Source organism: Haemorhous mexicanus, chromosome 1 (assembly GCF_027477595.1).
Source record: "Haemorhous mexicanus isolate bHaeMex1 chromosome 1, bHaeMex1.pri, whole genome shotgun sequence".
Lineage (NCBI taxonomy): Eukaryota > Metazoa > Chordata > Aves > Passeriformes > Fringillidae > Haemorhous > Haemorhous mexicanus.
The window spans coordinates 37128380-37144525 of record NC_082341.1 but is presented as its reverse complement, the minus strand read 5'-3'; the positions used below and the strand labels follow the sequence as shown (position 1 = coordinate 37144525).

Here is a 16146-nt window from a genome sequence, read left to right as displayed (position 1 = left end):
AAGGTATTGCTTTCAGTTAGAATAGCTGTGCCTACCTGGGGAAAAAGAAAAAACAAAAACCTGAAAATCAACCCTCCAAGCCCCCTGAAGCTGAATTCCATGAGATAGCTTCATCTATGTTTAGAGAGAGATTTGAAAGGCTCCAGTTGACACTGTTGGCTAACTCTGAGTGGAGGAGTGTGCCCAATTATGGCCTTTAGAACAGTGAGAGGCCTGAGGGATGGGGATGTGGAGCTAATCATACAATAGCAGAAAACCAGCACTTCTACAGACTATGTGATTCTTAATGTTCAGTAGGCCTCTATTTTTCTTCTGGTTTGGCAGGGAAGGGAGAGAGGGGAAGGGAAACTGAGGTGGTTTCAGGGTTTTTTGATTGCTTGGTTGGGTTTTTAAAAACATTTATTTTCTTTTTCCCCCAGGCCTATGAGGTCTTGTTTTGTTTTGGGAGAGTTTTTTGGGGCTGGAAGGATGGGCGGGCAGATGTTACTTAGGTTCATCAGGCTGATGAGAAAAAAGAAAAAAAACACGTAATGAGAAACTAAGATTGTGGGTTGCTGTGGTTTTGTGTGTTACTAGTAAGTAAGTAGGTCTATAATGTGTGTAAACTGCTCGTAATTTTTCATTCTGAATCCTAAAGAAAATATGGGTTTTTTACACGATTCCATGTCTCCAAAGGGAATTGTCACACTGCATCCAGGGCTGGGCTTGCAGGACAACTACTTTGCTAACAGGAATGGAACACCAACTTTAACAGTATCTACTGATGAAGTAGGAAAGTTAAATATTCATTTTATACTACTGTAAAACTACATAGATGAGGCCTTCAAGGCTTAACTGGAGAAACAAAAATTACATGACTTTGCAAGGAGTGGGAAAGAACAAAAGCAAGCACATCATGGTTTGTGTTATCATCCACAAGAATTTTTCAAGTTTGAAATCAGAGTGCCACAATACATCCAAACTGTAATGAATAAAACCAGGAAATCAGGAATAGCTGTAAAACAAAAAAAAAAGTGTAGCAGCTATGAAACGCTGATTTAACAGAATGGAGAATACCATTTATTCTGTTAATAAGACATCATGTTGCTGATCTTTTTTTCCTCCCATTTCTCTCAGTGATTAATCAAGGTTCAGCACGCTGTGGTAAAGATGTGTATAAGCACACAAGCCGCAAGTTCCCTCACACTTGTCAGGAAAATCCACAAATACCAGAGAGGTTTATGTCCAAAAAGGAGACAGAGGAGTCCTGTAACTTTATTGTAATAGAGAGCCCACTGGGACACGAAGATGCACGGTTTTCTCTCCTGAGGTTTTGTGGAGGGGGACAGCCTCTTTATCCAGAACTCCCGGACGCACGTTGCCCTCTTCCTTTGCCCATCGCTGAGGCACTCGGAGGGTACAGCCTTCCCGAACCGCCTGCCACATATTCCCCCTTGAACCATTATTTTACCCCAAAGTTCAGAAACTCAGGCTGTGCAGCCCCTTGTCTGTTTCACAAGCCAAGCTGCCAGGGCTCTGCAACAAACCTGCCGCCCGAAGTCAGAGACACCAAAACCTATTTCAGAGACTTTAACACCCACACCCTCACCCACCAAATTGTGAAGACAATGGCTTTCCTCTCGCCCTTGTCCTACACTTCACAGCCTGGCCCTGGTTAACTCTCACAGTACAGCTCCAAAGTGTGAAAGGCTCATCCTGCTATGGCTGCAATAAGCGGCCACAGGCAATGAAGACCCACAAATTAAGGAGTTAAAATAAGGAATTATATTAAGGAGTTCAATTACGGACTTAAATCTCACGGCCCTGCCCATTAACCCTCTGCTGTCCTCCTCGCCACCGCCCCGCTGTTACTGACGCGGCGCCGGAGGTGGGCGGGGCCAGGCGCGGGTGCGCGCGGCGCTCACGGCGTGACGCGAGGCTCGGGGCGCACCAATGGGAGACGGCGGCGGCGGCGTTTGAACGGCGCGCGGCGGCGGCGGTAGCGGCAGCGGCGCGCGCGGGTGGTGCCGCCCCGCGGGGCCGAGCGCGGAGCGGGGCACAGCCGGGCCGCGGGGAGACGAGGCGCTGGACGTGCGCGGAGGGGAGCACCGAGCTGCGGGACGAGGGAAAATCCAGGCCGCTGCTGCGCCCGGAGCCGTGTGGCCCTTCCGCCTCCTCCGGGGGCTTGAGCGGCCGCAGCCGGTCGGGGGGAGGGACCTGGCTCTGCGCTCGCCCTTCCGAGGAGGTACGGCCGGCCCCTGCCGGGTGCTGGGACGCTGTGCCTGCACTTAGAGGAGCCGGGGGCCGGCTGCCGGCGCCTCGGGAGCACCCAGGTGAGCTCTTGGCCCCAGGTGTTTGAAGCCCTGCCCGGCCCTGCCGCGGGCACCGAGCGCTTTGCAGTTCAGCCACCGCGCGGTCGGGACAGCGGCCTCGCTGCTGCAGCTGCGGTGAGAAGGGCCAGAGCTGCGTGTCTTTTCCTGGTCGTGGGACTTTGCTGTGTGTGTTCCTCCGCTTAAAACTGCCCCGAGCTTCACTCGTCTCTCCCTGGGCCTTTTCTTTTGGCGTCGGGGGCGCGTGGTGCGACCCCAGTTTCGTGAGTTCCTCACAGTCTCTGCTTTTAAAGGTCGAAGATGGCAGAACAATCGAGGAAGTCCTTCAAAGACAGTCTGAGTGATATAAAACAACGTATGAAAGAGAAAAGAACTCAGAAATGGTTAAAGCTGGGTAAAACTACCCAATTCTCCACCATAAAGGCCAAAAGAGCAAGTAAGATGCTTAAATATCTTAGGATTTATAATTTATATGTTTTCTTTGAATCCCATTTGAAACACTCGCTGTTGTGTTGCAGCCAACACCTCCAACAAAATGAAGATCATTCAAGCAAACAACAGAGATCTGGCTCTGTCCTTGCAAGAACACAAGCTCAAACTGAGGGAAGCTGAAGCTACCATTCTTCAGCTAAGGAAAGAGTATCACATTTTGAAGGCTCAGATGTTTGACTTGCAAAGAAATCATAGGTTCCAGCAAGAACAAGGACGTGTGGAGGTATTTTTAATAATAACTATATGAGCTGGTGAAGCTGAACATCAGAATCTGTACCAATCCATTGATAAATATCTTTATGATCTTAAATGTTTCATAAAATATTAACTCAATATGTTCAATGGGGTTTTTTTCACCTATCTTGGTGTGCTGGTTTGGATACCTTGACACATGGTAATGATTTTTTTTTTTCCCTCACTACTCTTTTTCATTTACTTAAAATAAGAAAGTTTAATTTTTGTTAATTAAGATTTTATGTTTACTCTGTCTTCTGTGAATTTTGTAGGGAGCTTATCACGTGTGAAGGCACCTGACAGAGATTTCTTCAGATTTTAGTTATCTCGTAATGCTGATAAGTTTGTCATTGATACTAGAGTATGACAGTGTTACTGTTCTTCCTTTGTCCATTAGAACCGACTGTCAGCCTTGAATGAGATCATTTCCAAAGTCTCTCAGAATTTACTGGACTCAGTCACTCTCCTTGGCCCAGCAAAGAACTTGTGTTCCATAGACATAGTAAGTGCCTTTTCCTCTTGAGGAGCGGGACTTCTGTTACTGATTGCCTTCACTTCTTCCACCATGGATGCACGTAGATTTTTAGATCTGAGCCCTAGTTCAGGGGAAGGACTAGTCCCACAGCTCCCAGTATCCTGGGGAGCGCACTGTGGGGGGTGTGTCAGTAAGTTATAAGTGGGACTGAGGTTCTATTAGGCAGTGATTGGAGCACCCTGATTTTCTGGGGTTTTATGCACAGTTCCTTCCCCTGTCTGCTTGTTGTAGGATTGAGCTAGGGATGAATGTGCTGATGTGCAGAGGCTGAGAAGGTGGCTGGCTAACACCTACAGCACTTGGTGTTAGCTAGACAGAAATAGAGTCAAGGGCCTCTTTGGTGCTTCTTGGGGTAACTTGGCTGTTTAATATTTGTAGATGGTGCGAGCTTGTTTCAGCCGTTAAATCACAGTAAGATTTATTTTGTTGACAGAATCAAAGAGTGCTTTCTTCAGGTCCTGGAAACAGTTGCAGTGTCACAGGACCAACACATTCGATGTAAGTGTCATTGATTAATGCCTGTCTATGTTTGGAAGATTTGTTACAGGAAGTTTAATTTTCTGGAAAAAGGGAAGCAACCCAGTGTAATGAAAACTGTTGCTTGTGTTAAAATCTATTGCTGTTCAGTAAATACTACCTTTGGTATTTTCTCTAGAGGACCTCTAAATTGTGTTCTTGAAGATGAACCTGTACTTCCAAGTAGGATGGAAGCTGGTGGTGACAGAAATTCTTTGTCAAAGATCTGTGTGGAATCTGACAGTGACATTTCCTTTACCAAAATAATTCCAAGCGAAGGTAACTAAAATCAAAGTATCAGACATTGCTCTATTTTTGAACTAGGAATAATGTGTGAGTACAAGTTTAAAAAATTGCTGCTTTTGAAGGATCTGATAAGTAACTTTCTGCTTCTTGTCATAAATACTAATGCTGTCCACTGGTAAAATGTTTGAATGAAGATCCCCAGGAAAATGGGGAGGAATTTGAAACTGCTTTATCTTCTCTATAGCTGCAATTCAGTTTCATTATCTATCAAACAGTTCAACCTAGTAAAATTGCATTTATACAGTCATTAGCATTTGTGAAATCAATAAAAACTTGTTAACAAGGCAAAATACTCAGGAAGAGAAATGATCTGTAAATAACCTTTCCAAAAGGAACAGTTTAGAGGAAAATACTAGTGTTATATTCTTTCTGCGTGGAAGCTATATTAAACAGGGCTCTCAATTGCCAAATTCTGGTTTATGAAAATCTGGAGAGAAAAGCCAAAGAATAGTCTGAATTTTTGCACATCTTAACATGTTTTTTCTGTTTGCCTTTAATATGACATTTTCCCTTCAACTACAAGGACAGCCACCTGATTTTCATCTGAACAACACAGAGCCAGAGCTGGAAAATGTTTCTTCAAGTGTAAAGTTTGGATTTGGTAGCGTGTTACCAAAAAGTGTATCCACCAGACGTCACTTTTTGACGATGAGGAACTCTGATTTAATTTGTACTGGTGTCTTGGACCATTTAGAAGCACCCGATTCAGTAAAAGAACTTTCTGAACAGGATGAAATTAGGCTTGAGGAAAGTATAGAGAAGTGTGCTACAGAAAATATAAATGCAGCTGTTCCTCACTTGAATGAAAGCAAGGTTGATTCAGAGCTGGCATTGAGGCAGAAAACTTCTGAAACTGCACAGTTCCAATTGAAACGTAATTCTGATCTTAAACAGCCAGAGTGTAAAAGCAGAGAAAATCCTCAACGAAGGAAAGCAAAGCATCAGAAAGGAAAACTGGAATGGCCACTTAGTTCCCAACAAAGACCAGGAAAACTGGGTAAAGAAGCTTCTAAAGAAAAGCAGAATTTCTTGGGTGGCATCAGTGATGCTTATGACTTTCATTTGGAAGAGAGTGTCCATCTTACACCTTTTCGACAAAACAAGGTGGACGACAGCAATACTGAAGTGGAGGATGAAGAAGACTCAGCTGAAACCAATACCATTGAGTCAAGCAGTACTGCAGGTGACTCAGATGACAGCCTCTATGAGCCTTACAAGAGTAAATCAAAGAAAAGGCAAAGCTCAGTGGATGAGAACCCTATGTCACCAATCCATCCAAGGCCAAGGTCTAAAAGATGTTTGGCACAGCACGAGCGGAAGCTCTGTCATGAAGAAGAGACTGAAAACAAATCAAGTGATAAGTCTATTAGTAAGTACAGAAAGTGTTCTGTAATTGATTTTGTTTTCTTGAAAGATAATATTGTTTTGAGATTTAGGCTTTTTTATTTTAGGGGCTTTTTTTTTAATAGCAACTAAAAGAGTAATATTTTAAGAATGGTTAGATTTTCTTTATAGCTTGCTTATCTGAATGAACTGAACTGTGCCTAATTTGTTCACAGAGCAGTCTCCTGAGCCATCTCGTGGGCATCTCTGTGATGTTACCAATACAGTTGCAGTGCTCCCCAGCACTGGGGATGCAGAAATTGTCCCTGAAGGTGAAGGACCTCAGTCTCCAAAACGCAAGCGGCGAAGCTGTGCTGCTACTGTGAACTACAAAGAACCGAGTATTGTAGGGTAGGTGTCTTGACTTTTCAGTTTGACATAAATATCCATCCAATAGAGGATTTGAAAGGCTTATTTAGATTTTCAAAACAAGACCTTAAAAAAAGAGCTCAAAGAACTCAAATTCTAGAGTTAATAATGCAGCCAGTTTGTGTGAAATGAAACTTACAAGCTAAAAGTTATTGTTTTAAGTGATGTAGGGAACAGAACTCAGTTTTTGCCCTTTTTTTTTTTTTTTCTAACAGGAAACTCAGGAGAGGAGATCCATTTACAGATACTAAGTTCCTATGTTCTCCAATTTTCAAGCTGAAAAGAGATGCTAAGCGACGTTCCCATAAGAAAGATTCTATGAAAATATCGAATGAGAAATCGGTTAGTTGTCTTTGAGATTCTCAGCAAAACCATGCTTCTGCCATGAAGAAAGTGATTTCCTGGATGAAATATTTTGTTGCACAATGTGTTCTATAAATATGTAAATAGTTTTGTGTCTAGTATTAAGGAGATCAGATTAAGGGGGGCTGGATTTATTCTAGTGACTTATTTTTAATGATATGGATTGATTACTTTTATAACTAAAGTGATTCTATTCAAGCTCCTTTTTAACAGATCTGGGGGTATATGAGAAATCTCTGATGGATAAGATGGTGAATGTCATTGTATGGATGAACTTTAGGCACTTAAAATGTTTTGAGCAACAAATATTTTTAGTAACTGTGTTTGTACAGATTTTGTTTACGTGACGGCTTTAGTTTCATATCAAATCTTATAATAAACATCTTAGTACTTGGAAACAGTTCTGAGTGAATTGGTGTTCTTTTGGCAGTTTCCATAATTGCTCCAAGGGCACTAATGTCAGCAGTGGCCATTACAGGCCTGTGTACTCTGTCCCCATCTTCTGTGGTGATATAAGCACTGTTTAGAAGCAACTCAGCAGCTGCAATTTGATTCTGTAGCTGCAGCTCTCAAAAGCAGCAGTTTAGGCTTAGTTGGTCCTGCATTGAGTGAGTGCAAGTTAGCATCAACCAGACAGAAACAAAGCAAATTTCTTGTAAAGGTTGGTGAAGAAAGCTCCACTTGGATCCCAGCTGTTGTGGGATGTTTATAACAGTTTATAATAATTTTGTTCCTGCTTTGCCCAGTGCCTTTCCCAGAGGAAGAGGTGCCACGCTAGGCTGCATATGAGAAAACAGAGTTATCAACTGTCCACCACTCAAAATGCTTTCACTTTGCTTGAGACACACTGGAGTATTAACAGGTTTGTGAATATCCAAATGAAAGCTACATTCTAAACACCTAATGGGAAAACACAAAAACTACATGCTCTTCCTTTGTTTTGTAAGACTGCCTGTCCCACTTCAATAGGTGCAAGATCTCTCCCTTTCAGTAATAAAACTATTACTTACTATTTTGTTTGTAACTTCTTCCATGATTCTCTATTAATAACAATACTAGCTGAGGGTTTGAAAATAGTTGTTCACAACACAGCCTTTGGATGTTTGAATGGAAACTTAGTTTTACCTTTGTACCCTAAAAGTCTAGCCATGGGGCCTCACCATTTCAGTCTGGAGTTCTAGGACTAGAGATAGAGTGAGTGGTTGAACTATATTGGTTAGAGCCTGGTCCTAAAAATGCCAAGGTTGTGGGTCCTATCCCTGTATCAGCCATTCACGTTAGAGGTGCACTTAGTGGTCCTTGAGGGTGTTCCGTGAACCTCAGGTGCTTTTTCAGGAAACAAATCTGCAACAGCTGTTTTAGCAGAGAGAGAAAAAGAACAGGGTGAGTGTAGAGCAACCCAAGGCAGGTGTGGTGGGTCTGGGTAGTTTTTTTCTTAATGGATTGAGCAAGCTTTAAAAACTGAAGAGATAAAGTACCAAGCAAACAAAAAAAGAGACCAAAATAAGTAGGGTTTTGTACATATATAATTTAAAACTATTCTGTACCAGTACAATATATTAATTTGACAAATGTAAAGTTCATCAGCTGTTAAAGCATTTGCAAAACCACATATCCTACCATAACTTTATTGCACAGTATCTATGAAAATATTAATTCTTAAATTAGAAAACACGTTTCAATATAGAAGAGACAATCTGATTGAAAGACGATAAGAAAATCTACTCTGAAAATAACAAAAATTCACAGGTTACCAAGCTTAACAGGTGCATCTGTAGGCCCAATCTACAAAATAGGTCTATAGTATCCTGTTCTGGCTATTAAAGAAAAAGTACTCACTGTACCTTTGTTATAGATCCCAATGTAGGTCAGACTAAATTCATACAAAACACGATGGCAAGTCCAGCATTAACATTTTGAATACCTTGGGTACCACATTTACTACTTCTAGATAGTTCCTGACATCTCCTTGCTGAATTGATCTAACATTGCACAGGCATTTTGCAGGAATAGATACTTTGACACAGCACAGGATTGGTTTTCTCTGTCTCATAACTTGAATTTTACCAGTGTAACATCTGTAAATATAAAACACCAAGAATGAAAGTTTAATCTGTTTTTCACAAAAGCAGTTATAATTTACAAACTAATTAAAAAATGTCAAGGGACAGCTTTTTGGCCTGTACTGATCTCCATTAAGGATTTAGGTGTACCTCTTAAATGTAGTGTAAGCAGCAAAATGTATATATAATATATGTATATATGAGTGTGTGTTCCTTTTGAAGATATACTAAGAGTTGTATAATGTTAATATGTTCCTGGGTCTAAATAATCACAGTTAATATGCATTTACAATAAAGCTTGGTAGAAAATCCAGTTTACCACAGAGCCAAGTATCTAAGCTCGAAGCTGTCCTATGTTGTCTTCCTTTGTGTACAATAGTCTTATTTCTGCTGAACAACCTAAAGAATTTAGCAGTGAGGAGTAGTAAGTAGGGTGGATCATGAAGTGCATAAAACCTTAACTCTACTAAGCCAATTAAAATTGTCTAGTAGATGTGAAGTAGTCTCTAAAGTTTTTTTGGGTACTTATGTCCTGCATAAGCCAAGTCACTATGACATTGCGCATCTAGCCAGATTTTTTTTCTTTTTCCTTTTTTTTTTTTTTTAAAGAGTGGTTATGAGATTACAATTTGCAGGTAAAATATTTATCAAAACTGAAAATGAATAGAAAAAACTTGCATCTATCAAAGATCACAGGCAGTCCTTTTTCAGAACTGACTGCTCTTCTCTCACAGCTTCTCAACCAGCTGAGTGTTTCTTTTAAAAAATAACATCTTATAAAAAGATTCTACAAAGAAACAAGTGTTTCAGAACCCCCCCACACCTGTTGTTTTCCCTTACAATTTTCTTTTTTACTGGAAAAAATAATAAAACTTTATCAAATAGGTACTGCATTAGGTAAGCTATAACATTAGGTAAGCTATAACATCTGTTGTCTGGGAATTTTCTCCATCTTCCCAAACATGTGCAACTTCCCCCATGTTTGTGGGGTTTCTGAGGCTGTAGCTGATAAACTTAGGAACATAAGGTAATCGGCACACAAAAGAAATATTCCGTAATTAAATACATTATAAAGCATTTTAATAAAATAATTTTTGTAACTTCAGTATAATACATGTTTGCAAAACTAAAAGGGTTTTTAAAAGTGCTAAGTATTAAACAGAAGTTTCTTGAAAGTCCCACAACTCAGATATAGAACGGCTTTCCCTGTCCATAACATAGGCACACTATTTGGTTGTAAAAAAGACAGTGTCACTTGTCAATTAATCCAGCTTCTTTAATTTTTGTGTAGAAGAATTTCTCCAGTATATTGGCACATTTGTAGTATTCACTCTCGGGGGGGTTGTACTCTCTGCAGTTTGTAAAGACTCGCTGCAAGTCTGCCATGAATAATTTCTTAGACACGTAGTACCTGTTCTTGAGTCGCTCACTCATTGTTTTGAGATCTGCACAGAAGAAAAATAGATTAACAGCGTTGGATTCAAATACGTTTTGTGTGCAGTGTCCCTTCAGACTGATTTGCCATTTAACATGAACTGCCAAAGCCAGGATTTGGAATGGAAATTGCCTTCATCTCAGGCAGGGTCTATTTTAGCTTCAAAAGCCACTGAGCTGCTGGAACTAAGCAATACCTCACTGTAAGGATGAATTTATGTAGCGTTTATTTTTAATTCTTTAAAACATTAAAGCTTTTTTTGTTCTGTTCTCATACTTAGAGCTCTGAGTTTTCTGTGGTTAGTAGATGTCCTTAATCCTCTTCTGACTGTCCTGAGACAACCTGTTCTCAGCTCTGCTGGAGGAGGCCTTAGGGGTATATGGGCAAAGAATTCAAACATCACAAAACATGTACATTGAACTAAAATCCTTACTGCTGTGCAAACACAGCAGAGAAGATACACTGGTCTGCACTATAAGCAGGATTTGTAGCCTTGAAAAAAAAAGCTAAAATTTGCTCTACGCTCTACATTTTTATTACCTCTTCAGAATTTATAGTTGTATATCCTTTTTAAGAACCATGTGAGAACTGATCTCCCCTGCTTTCAGAGCATCATGCAAAACATTTACTTACAGAACATTCTTTAAGAAGTGTTCTCCTTTAAACTAAAATCAGTCATCCCTAAAATATGTAAATCATCTGTGTTCTCCACATAGTCACTTTCCCAGTAATTCTCATCAAGCATTTAAAAATTCTGTCTACATTACAAGTGTTCTAGGAGTACAGGAATAGAAGTAGTGGGAGGTGTGCTGGATGCCTTGGCTTTTCTCACCTCAGATGCTCTAACTAGTTTTTTAGCAATGCTTGAGCCAGGCATCAGCAGCACCTTTGTGAAACAGAAGTAGTGGAAATGAAGAAGACTTAATGTCAATGAGTATTTCAAGGACACCAGAGACCAAAGACCTCCAATGCAAAGGAATTAAACTTTTTAACTTCAGATTTAAAAATATGGTAATGTTTTTGATTTGGTAATGGTTTGGAGGATTTGGGGGGGTGGGTTTGGTTTTTTTAAGGGAGATTTGAATTTATTAAAAGAGAGGAAAGGCTTTCAAATTGACAAAATGGGATTATTTAAGGAAAGTTTAATGGACGCTCTCAAACACTTTTTTCCAGTGGTACAGAACTTGCCACTCCCTAGTTTTGCACAATATTTTGCAAAAGTAAAGGCTCATTCAGTTCCCATTAAGTCTAAAATTCAGGTGCCTATACCTAAAGTAGATATCCCCTAGAGTAATTTTAGCACCCAGCTGAGAAGGATGTTCAGCTGGCCCTAAAGCAAATGTTGCCTGACTAGAGAGTTAAGCTGTTCTCTAAGCACAGTGAAAGTTTGGTTCCATCTGTCACTCAGCCTTACAGCTATTGAATGAAAAAAGGAAAAAAAACTCAAAGAGTATTGCTTAGTACAGCATCTGAAGAGCATTTAAAACAAGGTAAAAAAGCATTTATACATGAGAACTGACCTTAGGAGGCAGTAAAAAAAATTTACAGCCATACCGCTCAAAAACTGTACCATTTAGTCTGTACACAAACATAAAGGCAACTGTTCTATCTTGTCTGAGCAACTTTTTACAGTATCAGCATGCTGGCAGGGAGAGCAGAAAAAAATCTGAATTTGTCACAAATCAAGGCACAGTTTAGTCATGCTTGGTTCCTTAGCTGAAAAAGCAAAACAAAACTAAACCAAAGACCTCAGCTCAACCCTCAAAGTAAACTGCTGCCCCTACCTCTAATGTAATGCATCTGAACAAGGAAAGGACAGACAACATTCCTACTTTGAGTTTGCCAACTCAGGTAAGTTCTTTGTCACCATTGTTCAGATTTTTGAGCTAGATCTGCTCAGAAAAGCAGAGAAAACTCTGCCACAGAAGGGGACTCACATTCTTTTTCTTCATTGGTAGAAAATAAATTTGTGCTGGGGGTACAGGAAGCCAGTGATTGGTTTATAAAGTATATGAACATCTGCTATTTGGGAATGGTAATTTGAATATAAAAAATACTTAAACTAAGTTGATAGACATGGGCTTGGAGCCCATGCAAAGCAACATGAACAAATACTTTTATTCTCTGAGAAGCTGATGTCTAGTAGCCTGCCATGAACCTGTATTTCATTCTCTAATGATATTAAAGGGTTCAGAAACTGTAATCAGAATGATAGAGGTGAGTATTGCATAAATGAGGGAGGAGTGCCAGAATTCAGTTTTAAATCTGGTGCAGTACAAATCATCCATTCTTTAAGAGTATCACTGAATTATCATTAAAATTATATGTCCCAGAAGTTAAAAGCTGGGTTAGAAGAATTCGAAAGAAAAACATTAGCAGTTGTGTACTTCCCTTTGCAAGCAATCCTACATAAACAATAGCTGTGTTGCTTAGAAGTAAAAATAACTAACTAACTTACTAACTAACTAACTAACTAACTAACTAACTAACTAACTAACTAACTAAATAAATGAATGAATGAATAAATAAATAAATAAATAAATAAATAAATAAATAAATAAATGTAACACCTCAGACAACTGTGGCAGATCTAAAAGATAAGGATAAAAGTTAGCTTAAAATTAGTTGCATGAAGCATTTTCCTAAACTTAAATTGCAGCAAAGTATTAAGACTTACTTAGAAAACTCTGTGACCTTTGAAAATATTTTCTCTATATGATTTAAATATCTTAAATCTGTATTTCAAAGCAACTCAAATGCTCAGGTGTTCCTGAAAATTTGCTTTGCCTTCAGGTTTTTTAACATGTGAGTAGGATCTGCAATGACTAGTTACCACATACAAGAACACATCCCCACAACTCACCTACATGAGCTAGTCCCGAAAGCTTCTAGCTGACTGCACCATTTGAGAGCTTGCTAGATCTCCCTAGGGCACACTAAGATTTCAGATAGGTACACCACACATGTTTCACAGAGGTCACAGAGCACTCATCAATTTCAAATGACAGCATCACACTCTTGACACTTCATAGCTGCAAGGTATTCAGCTGCAAGTAACATATCTCTTTTACCATAAAACAATCAGATTAAAATTTATCTGCTACGTCTGCAGCTATAATGATTTTTAAACTCTACTTAAAAAATGTTAATGGCATTACCCATGGGAAACCTTATAACTTCATAATATCCAGGAGCTTCTGTTCTCTTCACGGGTTCCATGAAGGGCCAAGCGCTTTGATGGCTCTTTGGTAAAGAAAAAAGTAAGGTATCTAATATGGAAACTAGATATTGGAAATAATTTTAAAATCTTTACAGAAAGTAAACTAGAGCTAGCACTCACCTTGACTTGCTGCAGGATGGTTTTTAACGTGCTGTAAAGTTGATCTGGATCCTTGGACTCCTTACTTGAAGGAAAATAGAAATACAAAAAAGATTAGTTTGAGTCCCTTATCTTTGTTCCTACAATTTGCATCTTACCTAAAAGCAACTCCAGAGTTTCAAGCATTTTATGGAAGAAATAAAATTTTAAACAAGCAAACAAACCCAAACAAAAATCCTCAAAAAAGAACCCCATTCCCCAAACCACACTTGCCCATAATAAAAAATAAAATAAAAAATACCGCCAAAAAGCCACTTAAGAACTCATCTATTGTAGATTATTTGATTTCCAGTGGATGGAAGGAAATATCAAGTGGCATTGTTTAAAGATTTTTCTCAAAGGACTATCCCAACTGCTGCAACATTTTACTTTGTGTGGCACTTACCCTCTTTCTTTTCCGCTTGGTTTCCAGCCAGTCTCTCCTGTACACCAACAACATGAGATATTATATGGGAACTACAGTAGGTCAAAACATTAACTGAGTTATTGCAATTCAAAGAAGAAAAGCCATTTCAGCACTACTGCAGTAAAATGGGTTTGTTTTAATAAAAGCTACTCCTAATAAATAACATAACCATCTAGCCTGCAGCTCCATTCAATTTCCTACATGACTCTTCCACCAGACTGCTGAAAAGATTTTAAAATATTTCTATATGAAACACATTTCTTTTCAATAATTCAATGCATATTTTACTGCAACCCACCCCTGTAAAGAATAATCATGACAAAGTTATCCGATTTGACTCCCCAGGGACAAAGAATAAATTGCAGAAAAGCATAGCTGAAAAAAAGTCCCCCAAAATATGATAATTATTTTTAATTCTGTTTTGTCCTGTACATTCAAGCCTAGCACAGAAATCATTGTTGTTCAGGAGTACAGTGCATTAAAATGGTGCCAGAGGGAAAATGCTGCCTACACTGTGTTACAAATCAAAGAGGGATCACATATAAGTAAAATTATACACACGTACATAAAAGAGGATCAGCCTGGGATGCCTTGGGGAAATCTCAAAGACAGCAGTTGCAATGGAAGCACAACAATCTTCACAGAAATCAAATCAGCAGACCAAAACAATTACATTCTAATCAAAAAGAACTATGTGGCTACATTAGTATTTCTAGTCTCAGACCTTTCTTGGGCTATTCTGCTTCTGCTCTACATTAAAAGAGATTGATACATACTAATTCCAGGAATGCTTTCTATAGGAATCTGCCGTACTCCATCTTTGAAGCAAGAAAGACCAGGATAAACTTTTCGGATTTGAGCTTGCTTCCTTTCTATGAGCTTTTTAATGATCTGTAATAAAGCAGAAGAGAAAACAAAAAGTAATTTATTTAGTCTAAAGTCACCCAGAAGATTAATGCAAAACTGTGATGGACAGAAACATTCTGCCTTCCTAACCTTGCAGTCCTTTTCCATGAAGCTGAAAATGGGGCTGAGCTACCTGACCAAGCACTGATTCTGCAAATGAAGCTACTAAGTCTGTCAGCTATTTTGGCACAAATCTAGAAAAAATGGAGTCATTGCTGGCTCTATTGATCACAAGCTGCACAGCTCTCGGGAAGACAGGAGCAGCGGCAGAGAAGGAAATTTTCTGGAAGAAGGTTTGAGAACTGGCTGTTAAATTTTAACAGCTGGAACTTCTGAAATGCTCCAGCACAGCTGGTCAAAAACTTCAAGGCACATATTGAATGCACGTATTTTTTGTACATACATGTTCATATTTTAGAAATTAGAAACCCATTCACTTCAAAGTCTCCATATATCTATCTGTAGGAGTTGCTTATGTATCAATCAAAGATACTCTCATGAAAGACTTTCTCTGGAGGATGTCAGAATGATGCCACTCTTCAGAACCAAAATTCTACTCTCTTTGCAAATGCTGGGGAAAGGCTTTTCCCACTCCAGGGTACAACTCTGTTTTACTTTGCAATCTTATTACCTCAAATTCTAAGCAATTTTCTTTGGTGCTCTTGATACCCACTTAGATACTTCTCTAAGCTTTGTGTGTCCTGGATATGTGACTTTCAAAACTTCATGACTTGGAGTAAACAAATGCACAGCCATGCAGACTGCCAGTCTGATAGAATATTTTCTTTGGAAATAATAAAAATGGACATTTATTTATTTTTAAGGACCTTCACTCCCTCATACATAGTATTTCTTCTCAAAGAAGAGAAAAAGATAAAACCAGACTTTTTTTTAAACAAAATTAAAAAGTCAGGTTTGAGCAATCTTGAAAGAACAAATTATAAATAGTATTTCTTTAAAAACCAAGGAAAGTATTTAAATACAAGCAGGAATGTCATAATTATTTTGCTAATAAACTGCTTTAAATAAAAAACAACCCACATAAAATCCAAAGAGGGAGAGACTAGAAATTAAGACAGTCCCTTGATTTATATACTTTAAAAATGGCAAAAAAAAAAAGAATCCTCGTTTTTTCAAATAAAATAGGCCATTCAATGCAAACACTCTATTTAAATGTCACTCTAATGAACACTACTGATATGGGAGGGAAGGAACTGAAAAAGTCATAAAAAAAAAATCAATCTCACAAGATTTTGCTTACTTAACTATCACAAAATTGAACTGTGAATTACTCCTCAAAATACCAGTACTTTAGTAGTCTTGCTCTTATTAAGTCAGTAAGTTAGAATTTGATGCTTCAACTACAAAGTTTTGGCACTGGGACTTGAATGAAGGGATTATTCTAACTAATAAAAATATGTACTCAAATTTAAGCACCAAGGCAAAGAAG

General features: G+C 38.9%; 2 protein-coding genes across 3 annotated transcripts in view; one reads left to right on the top strand and one right to left on the bottom strand.

Annotated features, from left to right (window-relative positions):
- Window positions 1-1981: 1981 nt before the first annotated feature.
- SGO1 (shugoshin 1) lies at window positions 1982-6907 on the top strand. Its single transcript, XM_059846133.1, has 9 exons — window positions 1982-2312; window positions 2603-2745; window positions 2828-3024; window positions 3433-3537; window positions 4004-4068; window positions 4226-4365; window positions 4916-5761; window positions 5952-6126; window positions 6360-6907. The coding sequence occupies exons 2-9, from the start codon at window positions 2610-2612 to the stop codon at window positions 6499-6501; spliced, it is 1806 nt and encodes a 601-aa protein (XP_059702116.1). The 5' UTR covers window positions 1982-2312; window positions 2603-2609; the 3' UTR covers window positions 6502-6907.
- A 1108-nt stretch (window positions 6908-8015) lies between these two features.
- The window catches only part of KAT2B (lysine acetyltransferase 2B), a 40616-nt gene continuing 32485 nt past the window's right edge, over window positions 8016-16146 (bottom strand). For both annotated transcript variants that reach the window (XM_059846114.1, XM_059846121.1), the window contains exons 14-18: window positions 14567-14681; window positions 13770-13806; window positions 13346-13409; window positions 13164-13248; window positions 8016-10015 (exon numbers count right to left, since the gene is read on the bottom strand). In XM_059846114.1, coding sequence (XP_059702097.1) covers window positions 9822-10015; window positions 13164-13248; window positions 13346-13409; window positions 13770-13806; window positions 14567-14681 — 495 coding nt within the window. In that variant the 3' untranslated portion in view covers window positions 8016-9821. The remainder of the gene's footprint in view (window positions 10016-13163; window positions 13249-13345; window positions 13410-13769; window positions 13807-14566; window positions 14682-16146) is intronic.